Source organism: Apus apus, chromosome Z, assembly GCF_020740795.1.
Source record: "Apus apus isolate bApuApu2 chromosome Z, bApuApu2.pri.cur, whole genome shotgun sequence".
Lineage (NCBI taxonomy): Eukaryota > Metazoa > Chordata > Aves > Apodiformes > Apodidae > Apus > Apus apus.
The window spans coordinates 9,405,348-9,420,765 of NC_067312.1; the positions used below are offsets into that span (position 1 = coordinate 9,405,348).

At 43.0% G+C, this 15,418-nt stretch overlaps 1 protein-coding gene across 1 annotated transcript in view; it reads right to left on the bottom strand.

Annotated features, from left to right (window-relative positions):
* Window positions 1–2,457: 2,457 nt before the first annotated feature.
* DCAF12 (DDB1 and CUL4 associated factor 12) overlaps window positions 2,458–15,418 on the bottom strand; it is a 35,171-nt gene continuing 22,210 nt past the window's right edge. The window contains exons 8-9 of the mRNA XM_051642703.1: window positions 13,469–13,653; window positions 2,458–12,399 (exon numbers count right to left, since the gene is read on the bottom strand). Coding sequence (XP_051498663.1) covers window positions 12,241–12,399; window positions 13,469–13,653 — 344 coding nt within the window. The 3' untranslated portion in view covers window positions 2,458–12,240. The remainder of the gene's footprint in view (window positions 12,400–13,468; window positions 13,654–15,418) is intronic.

The window sequence follows — 15,418 nt, forward strand, 5'->3', positions numbered from 1 at the left end:
TCTTTTACAGTTGTCTAGATTCTGTGAAATTTCTATTGTAGATGAGCCTGTGAGCTCAACGTGCAACACACCCTGGGCACTGCTGTGTGTCTGTGGAGAGAGGGAACCCCTGGAACAGGGAGGCTTGACAACACAAGGAAAAAACATAGGCACTGATTACTGGAGCTACAAATCTTTCTGCTGAGACTTCAGCATCCCTGGAACATGACCGCCTGGCTCTATGTCTTTGGTACAAACAGTCCAAGCAACTGTCATGCTGACCTTTTGACCGCAGCTCTGCAGTTACAGCTTGTGGCTTCTCCCTTACCTCTCCCAGGTACACCTGAATAAAGAGGTAAAGGTTAAGATCCCCTGTGCAGGGTGGTACATTGGAGCAGCTGATCAGTAGCTCCCAACTGCCACGTTGGTCCCTTGAGCCTTGCAGGGGCTGAAGCTATCCTGACTTTGGCTTGGGGCAGGGACTGAGGAACTTGGAAGACAAAGCACAGAGGTTCTTGTTATCTAATACAATGTGAACCCACTGACTTTGAATTTCTGACAAAATGGGCTGCCCTTGCACAAAGAACACTTCAAGCACTGCATTCCAGGCACCTCTAAATTTATTAATCCATTTACTGGACCTTGAAAGCACCTTGCACTGGGAAGGACTATGCTGATCCTCCGTTTAGAAGCAGGCAGGATGAGCACAGCTATGGCTAGGAAGAACTAACAGAACCGGTATGAAACCATTCCCACAGTGCTGTCCTGGTTTGGCTTCCTTGTTCTGCAGCAGCGGTGCCACCAGCTGGCAAGAGCCGAGATCCCAAGTCACAAGGATCAGAAACCAAATACGCCCTAGAAGGAAAGCGATGACAAGCCAAGCAACCTGCAGCCGCAGGGCTGGGAGCTGGAGACAGGCAGCAGATGGAGTGTTGAAAGGGAGCGTGTGTGCGCTGCTCCCGCGTTTGTCCTGCCCGGTGCGAGCATGGTCGACAGCTGCTTAGACCTGCTGTGGGCTGCAGGCCAAGGAGTGCAGTGGATCCTCCCCATCTTGGTTCCACAGCCAGAAATGACAATTGCCACACAGGCACATGCCAAACTTGGCCAGTGAGAAACCACCGAGGAAACCCGGGCTGTGCAGTGTAAGGAGGGAAGACTGCAGCCATGAAACAAAAAAAATATATCCCTTCCAAGAAAAAGTGATGAGCTGCCCCACAGAAGGGAAGAACCTGCTTCATCTAAAGAGCAAATGGGAAAGCAAGGGGACCTGCAAGACAGAGGATGGGACAAAATTGGTGTTAGAATTAGCTGCTGGGGGAGGATATGGAACTCTTTGTTGCTGAGATTTAAGCTGGACACAATCCAGGAGGAGCTTCATGAGTACTGACTGTCCTGGTACTTCCTAAGGTCATTTTTGGTCCTGCAGGTCAGCTGACAAGTTCCACACCACCTGAATGCTGTCCTCAATGGAGCATCTGATGCAGTTAGGAACCCTCATTGACAGAGCCGTTTCTAGCCCATCTCCTACATGTCAACAGTGCTAAGGAAAATAAATAAATACCTCTCAGTTCTCAAACAGATTTGGTACAGGGCTCAGGAGGGTGACACTGTAGTATTCACATGCCTTTTCAGACCCTCTCCTTCCTCTTTTGGCATCCATGAGCACCAGAAATGCCTCATACAGGGAGCAGAGATGGTGCAGCTGGAAACATGGTCTCCCACAGCTTACACACAAAGCTGCAGTTAGTCTGTGACCATGGAAACAAGCACCTCAGGGTAAAGGCCAAGTATGAAGATGGGGATGCAGAAGCTGCTTTTAGGCATGTTTTCAACATCCAATATAAAGACTAGATCTCTTAAGGACATTCCTCCTTTCCAAAAAATAACCTTCCCAATTCTAGGCAGGGAAGAGAAGGCAGAGAAATAGGACAGCACACTCTCCTAGGCAAGGGAAATAGCTGAAGTGCTACAGGTGCAGTTTTGTTACCTAAGGTCTCACTGGAATGCTTACTCCTATACCTGTCTGTCTACCTCCATGGTATCCTTACTGTGCAACACTTCTAAGAGGTATTTCCTTCTTAGAAAAATGAAGTGCTTGAAAGGAAACTCTCACCTCAGAACAAATGAGGTACCAGAGGAAGAGAACAGGAAGAAGATGCTTTGAATATTCATTGTACCAGTCCCACCTCTTTCCATTCCTTGTGGAAGCAAGGAGTGTTACTGCAGCTGTAGGGAGAACAGGATTGAAGTTTAAGCTATGAAAAACAGGAATAAGTTCAGAACCTGCCCTTAGGATATCAGCCACTCACTGGTGAAGGAAAAACAACAGTTCACTGTATTTTGTTTGAATGAGTCATGTCAACAAAGAGGCTGGATGGTTACAGGTAGAAAACCCAAGCCCACTTGCTCACACACTGCCCTGAGCTTACTTCCAGTGGGATAACTAGCAAATAAAGGAAACCATCAGCCAAGCCAACACACTATACAAATACATTTTATTTTGAGATACCCATAGTAAGATGCACAAGTACTTTTTGTTCACCAATTTTCAGATCACACAACTTCAAGTAGTGGAAAAAACAAACTGCAGTTAATTACAATTATCTATATAACAGGGCAGTAGTAAAAGATCAATTTGTCATACTACAGCAAGGTTAATGACACTCAGGTGAGAATGTACAGATCTAGGTATTTAAAAAGTGCATGGGTCATTGCCACACACACTAACATGCTTTTTCAAAGAGCAACATCTTTCTGGCATGTGAGCACAGTAACCCGGTTAACACAAGATGGAAAATCAGGCTCTTCAATTTCATCTGGAACTATATCTATTAACAGTTTTCCTCCAAACAGCAAATTAAGAGATATTTGTGACTGACACATGGAAAGAAATCTGTAAAAGTCACTGTTACATTGTCCATGGAGTCAAGCAACACACAAGATGACCTAAAATGATCGGTTCCAGCCTACATCTTCACAGCTGTTCTACCAGTGTCTTCTTCAGAAGAGTCCAGAGTGCTTGATTCCATTTAGCAGCTGGCAGAAGAGCTGTAATCTGAGATTCATGCTCTTGCACCCATACTGGAGTTCTTCCACAAGAGAAATATCAGTCCTCAAATTTCAAGACCCCCATGTTCCATCTGCAAGCATGTCAACTGGATCACATATTGCTGGGTTTACTTTTGAATTCCCATCGAGACGGAGGGAAAAGTAGGAAGTGGTGCTGATCTGAGAGAGTAGCTGCATTGGTTTAAAGTTGTATTTAAAACACATGGAACCTGGATTCTTCTCTCCAATGTCTCTCTCAAACCAAGGAAGTCCAGCAGGTTCCACTGCTCTATGCAATCCCCATTTTGCTCTTAAATAGGGATAGTGCTGCATGGTGCTTGGGAAAGACCAGCAAGGACTGTTGTGTGGATGATTTTACACTTAAGAGCAAGAAATTAGTTAAATCAGTCTTCACACAGAGACTAACTTTTGCATTATAGTTGAGAGGCACATTTTGCATTGATGAAGAGAAAACCCCAGTTTACATTGCAACTTTCTGTGGATTAGAACACAGACAAACCTCCTGTTAAAGCAATTTTTTTTAAAGAAACCAAAAAACTCAGTTACTGTTCTTCTGTTTAAAATTCTTAAATTGCTCCCTCACCTGTTCTACCCAGAGATACCTTTCCACTTATGTGTGTGTATGCAGCTGCTTTTCTTCATAAAAACTTGTTTGTGTCAAGGTTCCCTGTTTCTGTGCATTTTGGAAGCAGACAAGTTATTCTGCTGCCTCTCAGGGTGGACTCCTGTTCCACATTCAGGAGAGCTGAGGAAGTCAATAGGATTTTGTACATGTGCAGTGAACCCCAAAATAAACAAGAAAAATAAAAGCCAGCAAACTGAAACAGCTAGCAGTAGAGGAATCAACTCCTTTGTGGAGCAGGAATGAGTTTGGAGCAAAGCCCTTCAGACTGAAAGAGGGAAGCCAGTCCAGAGAGACATCCAGGGACAGGTCTAATGATTAGAGAGACTGCGAGCAAAGCCCTAACTCAGCAAGCTACTGTCTAAACCAGTAACCTGCAGTAAGGCTTAAACAAGTGCTCCTGGGCTTTGCAGAACTGGTACCTAAACTAGTAAACTGATAGAGGACATGGAACTTGCTCAGCTTCTGAGGGGCAGAGGATGGCAAGAGAGAAGCAAGGCAATGATGAAAGGCTGAGAATGGAGACAGCATTTTGAACAAGAGTGACAGAACTTGTTAGAAGTTACTTAACCAGACCTTTTCATAATGCTCCTACAATCACACCTGCACTGTGAGAGAAGACCAGAGCAGCCAACTGAAGCTGTAAATCCCAGCTGACCAGTTACAGCCCCTGCATGTACAGTTCATGCTGATTTGGAGAGCAACTACTCTGCAGCTGCATAAGTGGAAGGCATGATGGAGCAAACCCTCCAGGCTTCCATTGCTCAAATGCTTCACTAACAGCTCATCTCTGAGTATAAACCAGCCTCTGGCATTACTGCTGGCCAAAACTCATTATAATAACTTCAGCCTTTTGAGCACAGGATTAGAGTTTAGCTCATAGCCCTACTATAGCACAGGTTTTTTTCATGATCCACCAAATATACAATAGACAAAAAAAAAAAAAATCAGTGGAGAAAGCCTTTAAATGGGATCTGGTCAGCAGAAAGGCAGCGATGCACCCTCCTGGTTTTGCTCTTAATTAAATCTTTAGTTATGGCATTGAGCAGCAACCAAAGACACCAGTTCTCTGGTTGATTACAGCACCACTGATCAGTTTAACAAACACACTTGATGCAGACACAGGGCACTTCCACTTCCTGATCTGCTGACGTCCATCGTAAATACAGATGCAAGAGAATTTCAGCTTCTGTAGACTGTGCAGGAGTGGAGTCTCCACTTCCAAGGCAGCCACTGAAGTTGTAAAAGCACAGGTTTTATTTTTATTTTCACTTGGTATTTTTCAGACTAGGCAAGCAGCTTTGAACTGATTGTTAAAGTTGAACTAGGAAGAAATGGGTGAAGGGGAAGGTGTTAAAGACTACAAAACAAAGTTAAACCAATCTGTTCTACTCTGAAAAGTGACTGTGATAAAAACAGGACCTTAATGCATTTGAGGAAACTCTGAAGTTAGCAAGAACTAGGGGAAGAAGTCCAGATTAAGTCTGCACTGGGGTACAGAGAGAACAGATACAGTTAGCACAGGAAATACACACACATTAGAGCTCCTTGACCTTGTATTAATGTCAGTACTCTGGTGACTAAACATGCTGATTAGGTGGCCCCATGGATTAACAAAATGCAGTGCTGTACTTCAGTTCATTACGGACATGCATGCCCACAGAAGGCCACAGCAAGTGAAGAAGTGTTCCTGTTTGCATCAAATTAACCTTACAGCTGGGAAGGGCCATCTTTTATCAATCACACCGTCCTCTGCTATCTGCACGACAGATGGAAACTCAGCCCAAATTTCAGATGTCAGCTTCAGTTTAAGAACAAAGATATCCTTTGCCAATTCAGAAAATAGAGCCAAACAAGTAACGTATTTGTATTGGAAAAAAAAAATTAAAAAATGCAAAGCACTTTTCAGAGAGGAGAAACAATTTACAAGGTAACTCTGAACAAGGAGCCTGATGTGCAGACAGGCTGTTTTCACATACTATCTGTACTTTCCCACTCTTCCATTTGCAAGCTGCATCCATAATTTTCAACAGTTTTATCTTATAGTTGAAAATGTGCACTGTAACATTCAAAGAGATCTGTCACTACCTCACTGGACAGGTTCTGTGACAGTTCAGGATTCAGTGCTGTTTCTGACACAGCTCAGGACAGAAACAGCAAGCTGAGAAAGTCTGTGTTAAATGTGTGGAATGGCAAGAGTTGTTAATGAACATCAGACCCTGGGTTCAGAACAAAAGCCACCAAGTACCAGCAAGTCCTGATTATTCTTTTTGTTGTTGTTGTTGTTCCCCACAGCTTTGGATCTTACTAAATATATGTGGAAATAAACTATTAAAAACAGTTCACTGTAGGACATTGTACCCTCAGGCAACAAGTTGCGATCACTGCACATTTTAGAACACCTTGTATAGTTTGTGCATCATATACAACAAGGACATCATAGACAATGGGGAAGATCCAGCATTTATGTACACATTAACATACAAGCAAGCACTGATGTGTATCTCAGGTAAGACTGATCCGAAGACAAACCAGTGCATTGATTTGTGTCCACACCATGTCCTAAACCAAATGGGACAAGTCACGAGTAACAATGCAAACCTGTTGCAACTTCAACACATAGATCTTAGAAAAAGACAATGCATGTACCCAGCCCTAAGACAGTGACAAATTTGTGAGATAACTTCACAAAGATCAAGGTACCAGAAGAGGAAGGCACATTAACCTCTGGTTGGTCCATTTCCATATTATTTGGATGAGTCATAGTGATTTATATACCCTGAGACTGTGTGAGGCCTTGAAAAGGAAAGGAGACCAGATGAATGGGCAAATAAAAAGTACAAGTTTAATGAGATTTTAAGATTCAGCACCTGAATTTTCCCTTTCAATAAGGGAATCTAGAAAAGCAGTTCCTAAGAAAACAATGTATTGGCTCCTAAATTTTTGTTCTGAGGTCAAATGATCAACATATAGGACTACAGAGACACCACACTAAGCTGCAAGGGTTTTTACACACTGCTTCAGTCCAATGAGCAGAGTTTGTATAAAATCAAGCAGTTTACTTGGTGTTGTTTTGGGTTCTGAAACAGTCAGGCAGCCCATGTCTTCTCAGCTCTGCCAACCTGTATGCACTTTCTTAGACAACACCACTTCCAGCAGAATACTAGAAAATGGCCCTCAATTTTTAATGGGGAAGATTCCATTCTGTCAAGACCATTCTTTTAATTAGCAAAGTACCACATCATTTTGATAAAGAAACCCAGGATCACAAACAAAAAGATAGCTCCTGATTTAAAACCTTGAAATGTAACATGGAGAAGCAAGAATTACATGGGTGTCTACTTGATCTCTCTGAAAATGTTTCTGATTAAACTCTTTCACAGCTACATCCTGAGCAATGAACAAGTATCCCCTCTCTGCTTTTGAATTCCTCAGGAGAGCAGTAACAAACACTACTGGGCTTTCACCTCTTCTCTTGTGCCTCCTTGCTCATCCTCCCCACAGACCAAAGTGCCTGCTTGCAGAGAAAGGGAGATCATATGCAGGAGATCCCTTCAGATAAGATGTGGCTATATTCTCCTTTCCACTCTCATGGACAGATGCCTGGGGTCTGTGCTTCAGGGACTTTCAAGTAAGTTACTGAAGGCACTGCAACACACAGAAATGCATTTTGAGTTGAGGTCATAGCTGTGGGGTGGCTAGTGGTGCACATGTGGATCTTCTTTTGGTGTTAAGCTAAGGAGTGTGTGCCTGGCTAGCTCAGGAGTCCAGGGCTCAGCACTGGGCTGGCCAACCAGCTCCACTTGCATCACACACTGCTCTGCAAAAGTGTTCACAGAAACAAGCTGTACCCCAGCTCAGTAATTTAGTCACAGCAGAAACTGTGACAAGAGCTAATTAAGAACCTTTTCAGAAACCTTGGAAAAGTGGATTTATGGAAAATAAGGTTATCAGACCACCACAAACACCTGGCTGCTGAAAATGCTGCTGTTCTGACAAGAGGCAGCAACAGACAGCCTGTCCTTGGTTTCCTGCAATCAAACAAAATAGGTGATCTCCATGAAGGGTCTAGGCAAGCCTGCTTTATTCCACAACTGCATAGGTGAGGGACATAAATTCACAAGGTCAGAGGGGCAGAAATTAAGACACCAAACCACCACTCCACATAGCTGGATCATAACTTTAATCTGTTAACTCTGCAGCTGCAAGCTATATACAAAGCAAGTACTCAGGTGAAGGAAGAGGATTAAATTCTGGAGAAGAGTAACAGATACATAAGAATCTTAACCCTTAAAATACAAAAAGCTGCCAAAAGACTTGAAATAGAGGCAGCAAATATATCCCCATAGTGAAGCTCAGGGTCCCTGTCATTAAAGGAGTCACAAGAGTCACTCACAACATGAATGTAAACTTTGTGGACACACTAAGTCCAGTAAGATCACTGGGCACTCTTGCAATTAATCTTAAAAATGGATGTATATGGAAAATCAACAATTGAGAGTAGGAACAAACACCCGTTAACTATTCTTTGGTAATTTAGTCACCTTGGACTAACACCAGCAGCACTGATGAGGGAACCAAATGAATGAACCCACTTCTTCACCTCAATCCCAGAGAACACTCAAGGAGAGCACCAGCAATACTCCATGGTTGACTTGACGGTACAAGGGATAAAGCTGAAGGAATTACCAGGAATTGGGTGTTGGGTGAAGAGGGTGAGCACCACCCTTCATTGCTATGCTCATGCCACCACTACAAAGTAGCCTCTACTTCCTTTGGAATGTCCATCACATACACCCAGTTGTTACTGAGGGGTTATAACCCAGTACTTACAAGGTGGGTATTACCAAACCCATTGTTAAGTCACTAGTTTGATTACCTGTGATTATGAATGTTGAAAATGTAATACCCAAAGATACCCAAGCTAACATGGTAGTCTGCTGAAAAGAGGTGAGCAGTAAAATTAGTGTAGGCACTCAGCAGTAGCACAAAAGATCCTACATGACTGAAAAATCAATACAGGAAGAAAAGTCCAAAGGTCTGCTACAATTGAAAGTTATTTTCTCTCTTTCAAGTGCCTAATGTGAGATAAACCAGTCTGTCCCACCCCAGGAATAGATCATTCCTGTGTAACCCCATCAGTCAAGAACCCACAAGGGCAACTGCCCAGTTCTACAGTCTGAGCCAGCATCAAAGGTCTACCCAGTTTAAAATAAACCAAATTGAAGGTCTCCAGCATTGCTGGCAAAACGCCAGCAAGCCCATTTCTGCTTGATGAAGGTCACCTCTGCATGTATAATGTTGCTACAATAAAGACTAGGATGATTTGGGGTGGAGGAGGCAGCCCCAAACAGACCATTCAGAAAGGACGTGAAAAAGCAAGGGAGCAATAATTAAAAAAACTTTGGAGAAGGTAAGACTGTCTGAAAATGTGTGTGGCACTGGGTCTCAGGAAAGCACAGTGAGCCATCCAAAAAGCTACTGAAGAGCTGCCACCAGACTGAACTCCATCCATCACAGGCGTGTATCTGCCACTTGAACAAGAGGGTGCACCCAACTCACCTCCATGTGAAGCCCAGAGGTTCCCTATCCCAAAAGGGCAACAGAATCAAATCAATTAAGAAAACCTGGATTTCACTTATCTTTGAACAGTTGTCATGCCACCACCCTGCTCTGCTTCAATTTTTAAAACTGACAGGACCAAAAGTGAGATATGACAAACAACTAAATGTTCTGAAACATCTTATCACTACAAGCATTTAAACAACTGAAGCAGGCTAGAAATTATCTTGCCCAGTTTGTTTGCATCCTTGCAGCACCGCCCACTTTATTTCCAGTTTTTTGGGTCAATTTCCATATAGCAACAAGGATGGCTCCCTCCCCATAATAAGTTATTTTTGCAAGAAAGCACCCTGAAAACAGAATATGTAGAAGTATGTGGGACTTCAGGAATTTTACATCATTGTCCATTCTTCTAAAAAAGTCCAAAGCTTCCTATCAAAAAATAAAATAAAATACATAAATAAAGGGCACTGACACTACCAGGACCACACACTGAGGTACTTGGGGAGATCAGTCAGAGGGAGAAGGTGGCCAAGTCAGAAACCTAGAGATTCTGCTGACTGTACAGAATGATCAGGCTCTGTTTGGAGGCTGAAGCTCAGTCCATACAAATATCCTTTTTGTGCCCTCATCCAGACCTGAAGTATGTTTCAATTAATAGATCAACATCAGGGCTAGGATTTCCAAACCAGGAGTTCTCCTTCGACACTGGTGACACTAGGTGCCTAACTAGAAACTGTTTTTTCAGCAGAACTGAAGGACTCTCAGGTTTACTCAAGTGTCTAGTTTCTTAAACCAAAAAATCAAAAAAAAAGTGAAAAAACCTGCACTTCAAACCAAGCCCTAATAGAAAACAGAACATGACATGTTTGCTGTGACAGAGCTGGAGGAGTAATCCTAGAAATACACATTTTTCTCTGTATACTTTTTGAAATCCCTAAAATAAACGAAGAAGGATGTTGCCATCATAGAACAACACAGGCATCATTACTGTATCTTAAAAAACCCTCACAACTAACAATTCTAAATAAAACTTGAGTGCTCCTTTGATACCCCATGGTATATAATTTGCCCCTTATCAGAGGAGAGTCTGAAGAGCCACACACACTGTGCCATGAACTTAAGTTTAAGCAACTAACCCACGAGGGAAGTATAATTATGAAATGCCACAAGATTTGTGAAGTACTCGTGTCAGTTCTCAGTGTAGGTAAATTACACTTCTGGTACAAGTACACATCTGGGAACTCTTCTCTTGCCAGAGAGGGAATGGCATTTCTTGCAGGACTTCCATCCAAGCCTCCACTACCAACTGAAAATTAAGCTTGAGGCTCACTGCTTGTCTTGTACTAATGAAGATATTAAGTACGAAGAGGACAAGACAGCAAGAACACATGCAGACTAGCTCTAGGCAGTCTGGCAGGAACTGTGTAAGGGCCTAGAGCAACTGTGCAGTGCTGGCTGTGATCTCCAGCAGAGACTGGAGAACTGAGCATGTCCCGGCCTTGTCTTTCTTCTCAGCTTCAACCAACTGCCCATTTGGCACCAAAGCAGCAAGGTACAGGCATGCTCTGCTCCACCAGTGACACAGGCAGAGTAAAGGCATTCATCCTAGCCAAGGACAGAGGCATCAGCAACAAGCTAGGAGTTTGGTGCCTGCCAAAAAGCTAGGAGGAGCACCCTGGAGTCCTTCATTTTAGCTGAGTATTAGGTAAGACTATCACCCTGGAATTGCACATGCTTCAGGGCTGGATCTGAAGGGCATCTGACCTATTCTCCCCACCTGCTAACCCTTGCCACATGAAGTTTGAATGCAGAAGACAGAAGGGGATTTGGGGACAGGCTGAACCTCTCCTGTAGCAAGCAGGATGACTGCAGATGCTAGCACAACATGAGCTAACAGCATCTTGCTACACAGAAAGCCTCTAGCTTTGCATTAGGCAAGTCTGAGATGCACTCTTCAACCTTGGAGAAAAAAAACAAGTTTATTTATTTATTCCATTGGCTTATTAAAGGAGATGCCAAACCAGAACAACTAAAATGGGAAAAGTTCCCACAACCTGGGACAAAAAGGTCCTGGGTTTTAGGCAATTTATTAAGAATCCATGAGCTAACTATTGCAGCGTACTTGAGAACCTTGGCTCATGTGGAAAATGTATGGATTTAGTTAATTTTGAATAATAAGAACACTAGTGTCCCTAGCCCCCATTTCTTCTCAGCACCTCTGCAGGCCCTCAATGAAAAGTCACCCTGCAACAGCCACCTAGTCTAGGCAAGCTCCAGTTGTGCAAGCTGATAACTGGGACAGGCAGGGGAGGAACAGAACAAATTTTTGCTCCTGGCACTGCTGAAAACAATTCAAATAAAAATGCACGTTTGAGAACTCCTGCTCTTCTACAGTTTGGACTTGATGGGCAGTACTCTGGGGAATCCATCCCTGGGCTCCAGTGAGTAAAGATTAAAATTAATGTATTCCTCTATGTATAAACAGTGTCATTAGACTTGTACTTTTAAAAAATAAGATCAACCCAGGCCAGGGCCAGGCTCTGCAGATAAAGTAGTAGCTTATCTCTTATAAATATTTTTTAATATTTTTTTTAATTACAAGTAGTCCTCACTCCAGGTAATGTAACTGACACAAAGTACCTGCACACACGCAGCCCCTAGACTTTCACAGAAAGCCCAGGAGCAACCACTCTATAAGAAAGGAATCCTACCTCACATCAAAGTAGGGGAGGGTGCACATGGCCAAGATAGCCTAAATGTGGGGAAAGAGTCATTTGGAGTAATTACAACAAAACAGGATTTCAAAAACCCTTCATACAAAGGATCAAGGAGGTTAAAGCAAAAAACTGGTTCAAAAAGGTGTACAAAACTGTTGGAGACCAACAGAAAACTCTGCCAAAAAATAACTTGCATTTAAACCAGAAATCAATGGCATCACACAATTTTGTTGTTAAAAAAAAAAAGTGGAAATCTCTGTAAAGATCAGCATTTATAAAGAGTTATCATTAGCTCCAGAGACCAGCGTAATTCCCATGTAGTCCTGATGGAAGGGGGCCTCCTGCCACAAAGAGTTTCGTTCCAGACGAGTCATAGCAGTGGGTGTAAACAGCATTTGGGAAGAAATTTATGTCAGAAAAATAATTCCTCCAGGTTTCATCATGATTCTGTCAAAGGAAAGTTTAGATTGTTATTGTTGCCAAACAAACACAAAACCTTATTTCGCAAAAGCAGAAGGTAGCTTCCAGAGCCCAGAAAAGAGACCTTTCATGTTGGTGCTCCCTGAAGCTTCAGACAGATCAAATTGAAAATACTGGAGTTGCCCTGAAACTTTTTCTGAGGACATTTGGGCCACACATTGGAGGGGAGAAGGTGAAAAGTAGGGAAGACAATACACCAAGTTTTGTTAGTGAGAGGACAAGAAGTAAAGGATCAAAACTGGAAGAAGGGAGATGTAGGTTAGACATTAGGAAGAAATTCTTTAGTGTGTGGAGGGGGATGAGACACTGGCCCAGATTTCCCAGAGAAGCTGTGGATGCTCCACCCCTGGAAGTGTTGAAGGGCAGGTTGGATGGGGCTTGGAGCAACCTGGTCTAGTGGGAGGTGTCCCTGCCACTGCAGGTTGGTTGGAACTAGATGCTCTTTAAAGGTCCCTTCCAACTCAATGCATTCTATGATTCTATGATGATTCTATGATTAGCTTTTAAAGTTACATCAAAATGATACAAAAGAAAATGGAGACAAGTTAGACAAAGCCATTAACTGCTTTATGATAAGATACAGGAAACTGAACTTAAGTACTTGCCATGGCACTACCTCAGGAAGCCACAGTTTCTAAAACTGAGCACAATTCAATTAAATCTTTCTTTCAGTACCACATTAGAATAGCATGTTCTTGAAGGAAGACAATGTATTTTGTGTTTGAGGTTGTGAAAACTAGAGGTTAGATTACCTTTGAGAACATAAAGATAGAAAATCTAGTTCATTTATGAATCAGTGCACAGGAGAAGTAGTCAATACGCCTTACACTCAAGCAACTAATGGTTCAATACCCTCTGATATGTAGAAAGCAATTCTGCAGCACTTCTTGCTTTTCATTATTACAGCTACTGGTTACATGATCAGTGTTTTGCTGCGATACATTTCATAAAATAGCTCCCCCATGACTACAAGAATCAGCTCTTGAGCCCTGCGGCACTCCTGTGGAAAGGGTCTCCCACAGCCTCAGCCACTCACCAGCCAGCCTTTGCCAGTAGTCAGCTTCAAAATTTCACTTCCTCCTAACTTCTGCTTCTGTCCACAGCAGACACGCGGGGGCTTTTCCTCCAGGAACCTCTGGGCTCTGATATCATAGAACAGTAAAGAGCCTTGTCCTGTTCCCACCGTGATGATGTGCTCGTAGAAGCTCACCGACCGAATACCTGCAGAACAGAAGAGACACAGGACACAGTAAGAAAGATGGGTGCTTTCACTGCCTGGTGTTTAATATTTTCTTTAAGAGGAAATTCTCACTGGTGTTCTCTGCAACACTTAAGCTTCCTGTGCTATGGAGCAGTGCAAACAAACCCTGCTGATGCTACTGAAACAGGAGTTTGAACTACACATACTACTTCCCTCCTCCTCTGAGGCCACCAGCTCTCCCAGGCTAGCAAAGATCATAAACCATTTAGGATCAAGGGCAGCTTTGTTCTGTCTGCCATGAGCCTCTAGATGAACAAACCATGAGTGAGCACATGGCAGCAAACAGAGGAAAGAACATCACAGTGGTCTCCTCCATGAGCTCACACCCTATCTAGCTACCTGCCATGCTGTGATAAGTGACCATGTGAGAAAAATTACTGTCCCAGCTGCCACTAAGTGCTGTAAGGAGCTATAACCATAACAATGACTAGTCACTTTGCTGCTAAGTCAGATCAGGCTCTTAAATAATTTTGAAGCTTTCTCTACTCAAATACTCTTGCAGAAGCAAACCCTGTTCTTTCTAGCTGGCACTGCTAGCACTTCACCCAGCAATAAAGATAGACTAGGAATCCTACAGCGTAAGCAACACCGTGTTACACCAGCACTTGGGAAGCTACAACAAGTCTCCAGTCCAAACAAGATATTCTAGCAGAATTCAGTTTTGTCATTCAATTGAGTAAAAGGGGTACATTTTGTTTTTTCAAAATCTAAATCTGAAGCCTCAGCTAAACAAGGATCCCTTGGAAACAGTCTTGGGGAAGATTCTGTAACTGGAAATGTGCAGTTTGCAAGATGTCCTGTCATTTCACCTCTATTGTGCAAAAGGTTTGTTCTGCGTGAGCACTCCAGCCCAAACAACTCCTTTACACAGATTAAACCCTGCCACATCTATGCTTTTCCTTCCTGCACAACATGACACCAGGTTATGAACTCCAGGGCTTTTAAAGTCCTCTTTAAAGCACCACTGAATTATGGCCTAACAAGCATTCAAACAGGATGGTAAAAGAGGTGAGCTAGGCCAGCAACATCCACACCTGTGGCACACACTGAGAAGAGGCAAGGCCATGCTGTTGTGCTGCAGGTGTGAGTGAAGGCTTGGCTGCAGCCTGAAAAGGTGGGAAACCACTCTGCAAATTGCACACCTGCTGAATTAGGTTTACCAGATTAATGTAAAAACCTCCACTTTAATTCAGAGAACTACAAATGCATCTGAGTAAGTTGGAGATACTTCCTGTCCACCCACCCCCTTCCCCAGTACAAGGGCCTGGCTCTGGCAAATTCAAACAGATGCAATCAGCAAGAGCAGTCACTTGGATTAGAGGAGAAAGGCACAAGAAGGGACATCCTCTTATTTTTGCTTTGTAAGTGCTCTTGACAAGCAACCTACCAGAACACTTACTTAACAGGGAAAGGTGATGGAGTATGAAAGCAGATGGCATATACTTCTCAGCACAAATTATTAATAAAAAAGCTATAAAATGCAGAACTGTGGATCTTTCTCTACTCAAAAAAAATTAACCAAAAGAATCCATGATGTACCCACTATTAAGAGGGTATTTAGAGCAGGCTTTGAAGAACAGCACTTCAAATCAGCTCCTAAGAAGCTGAAGTACCTCAGATTAATAATTCTCATCAAACTAAAAGCACAACCTATGCCTACAACTGAACACAGTAAGCTCTCCAATATATTCAGCACTCTGCCACCTGTGGACCTGGACTATTTGG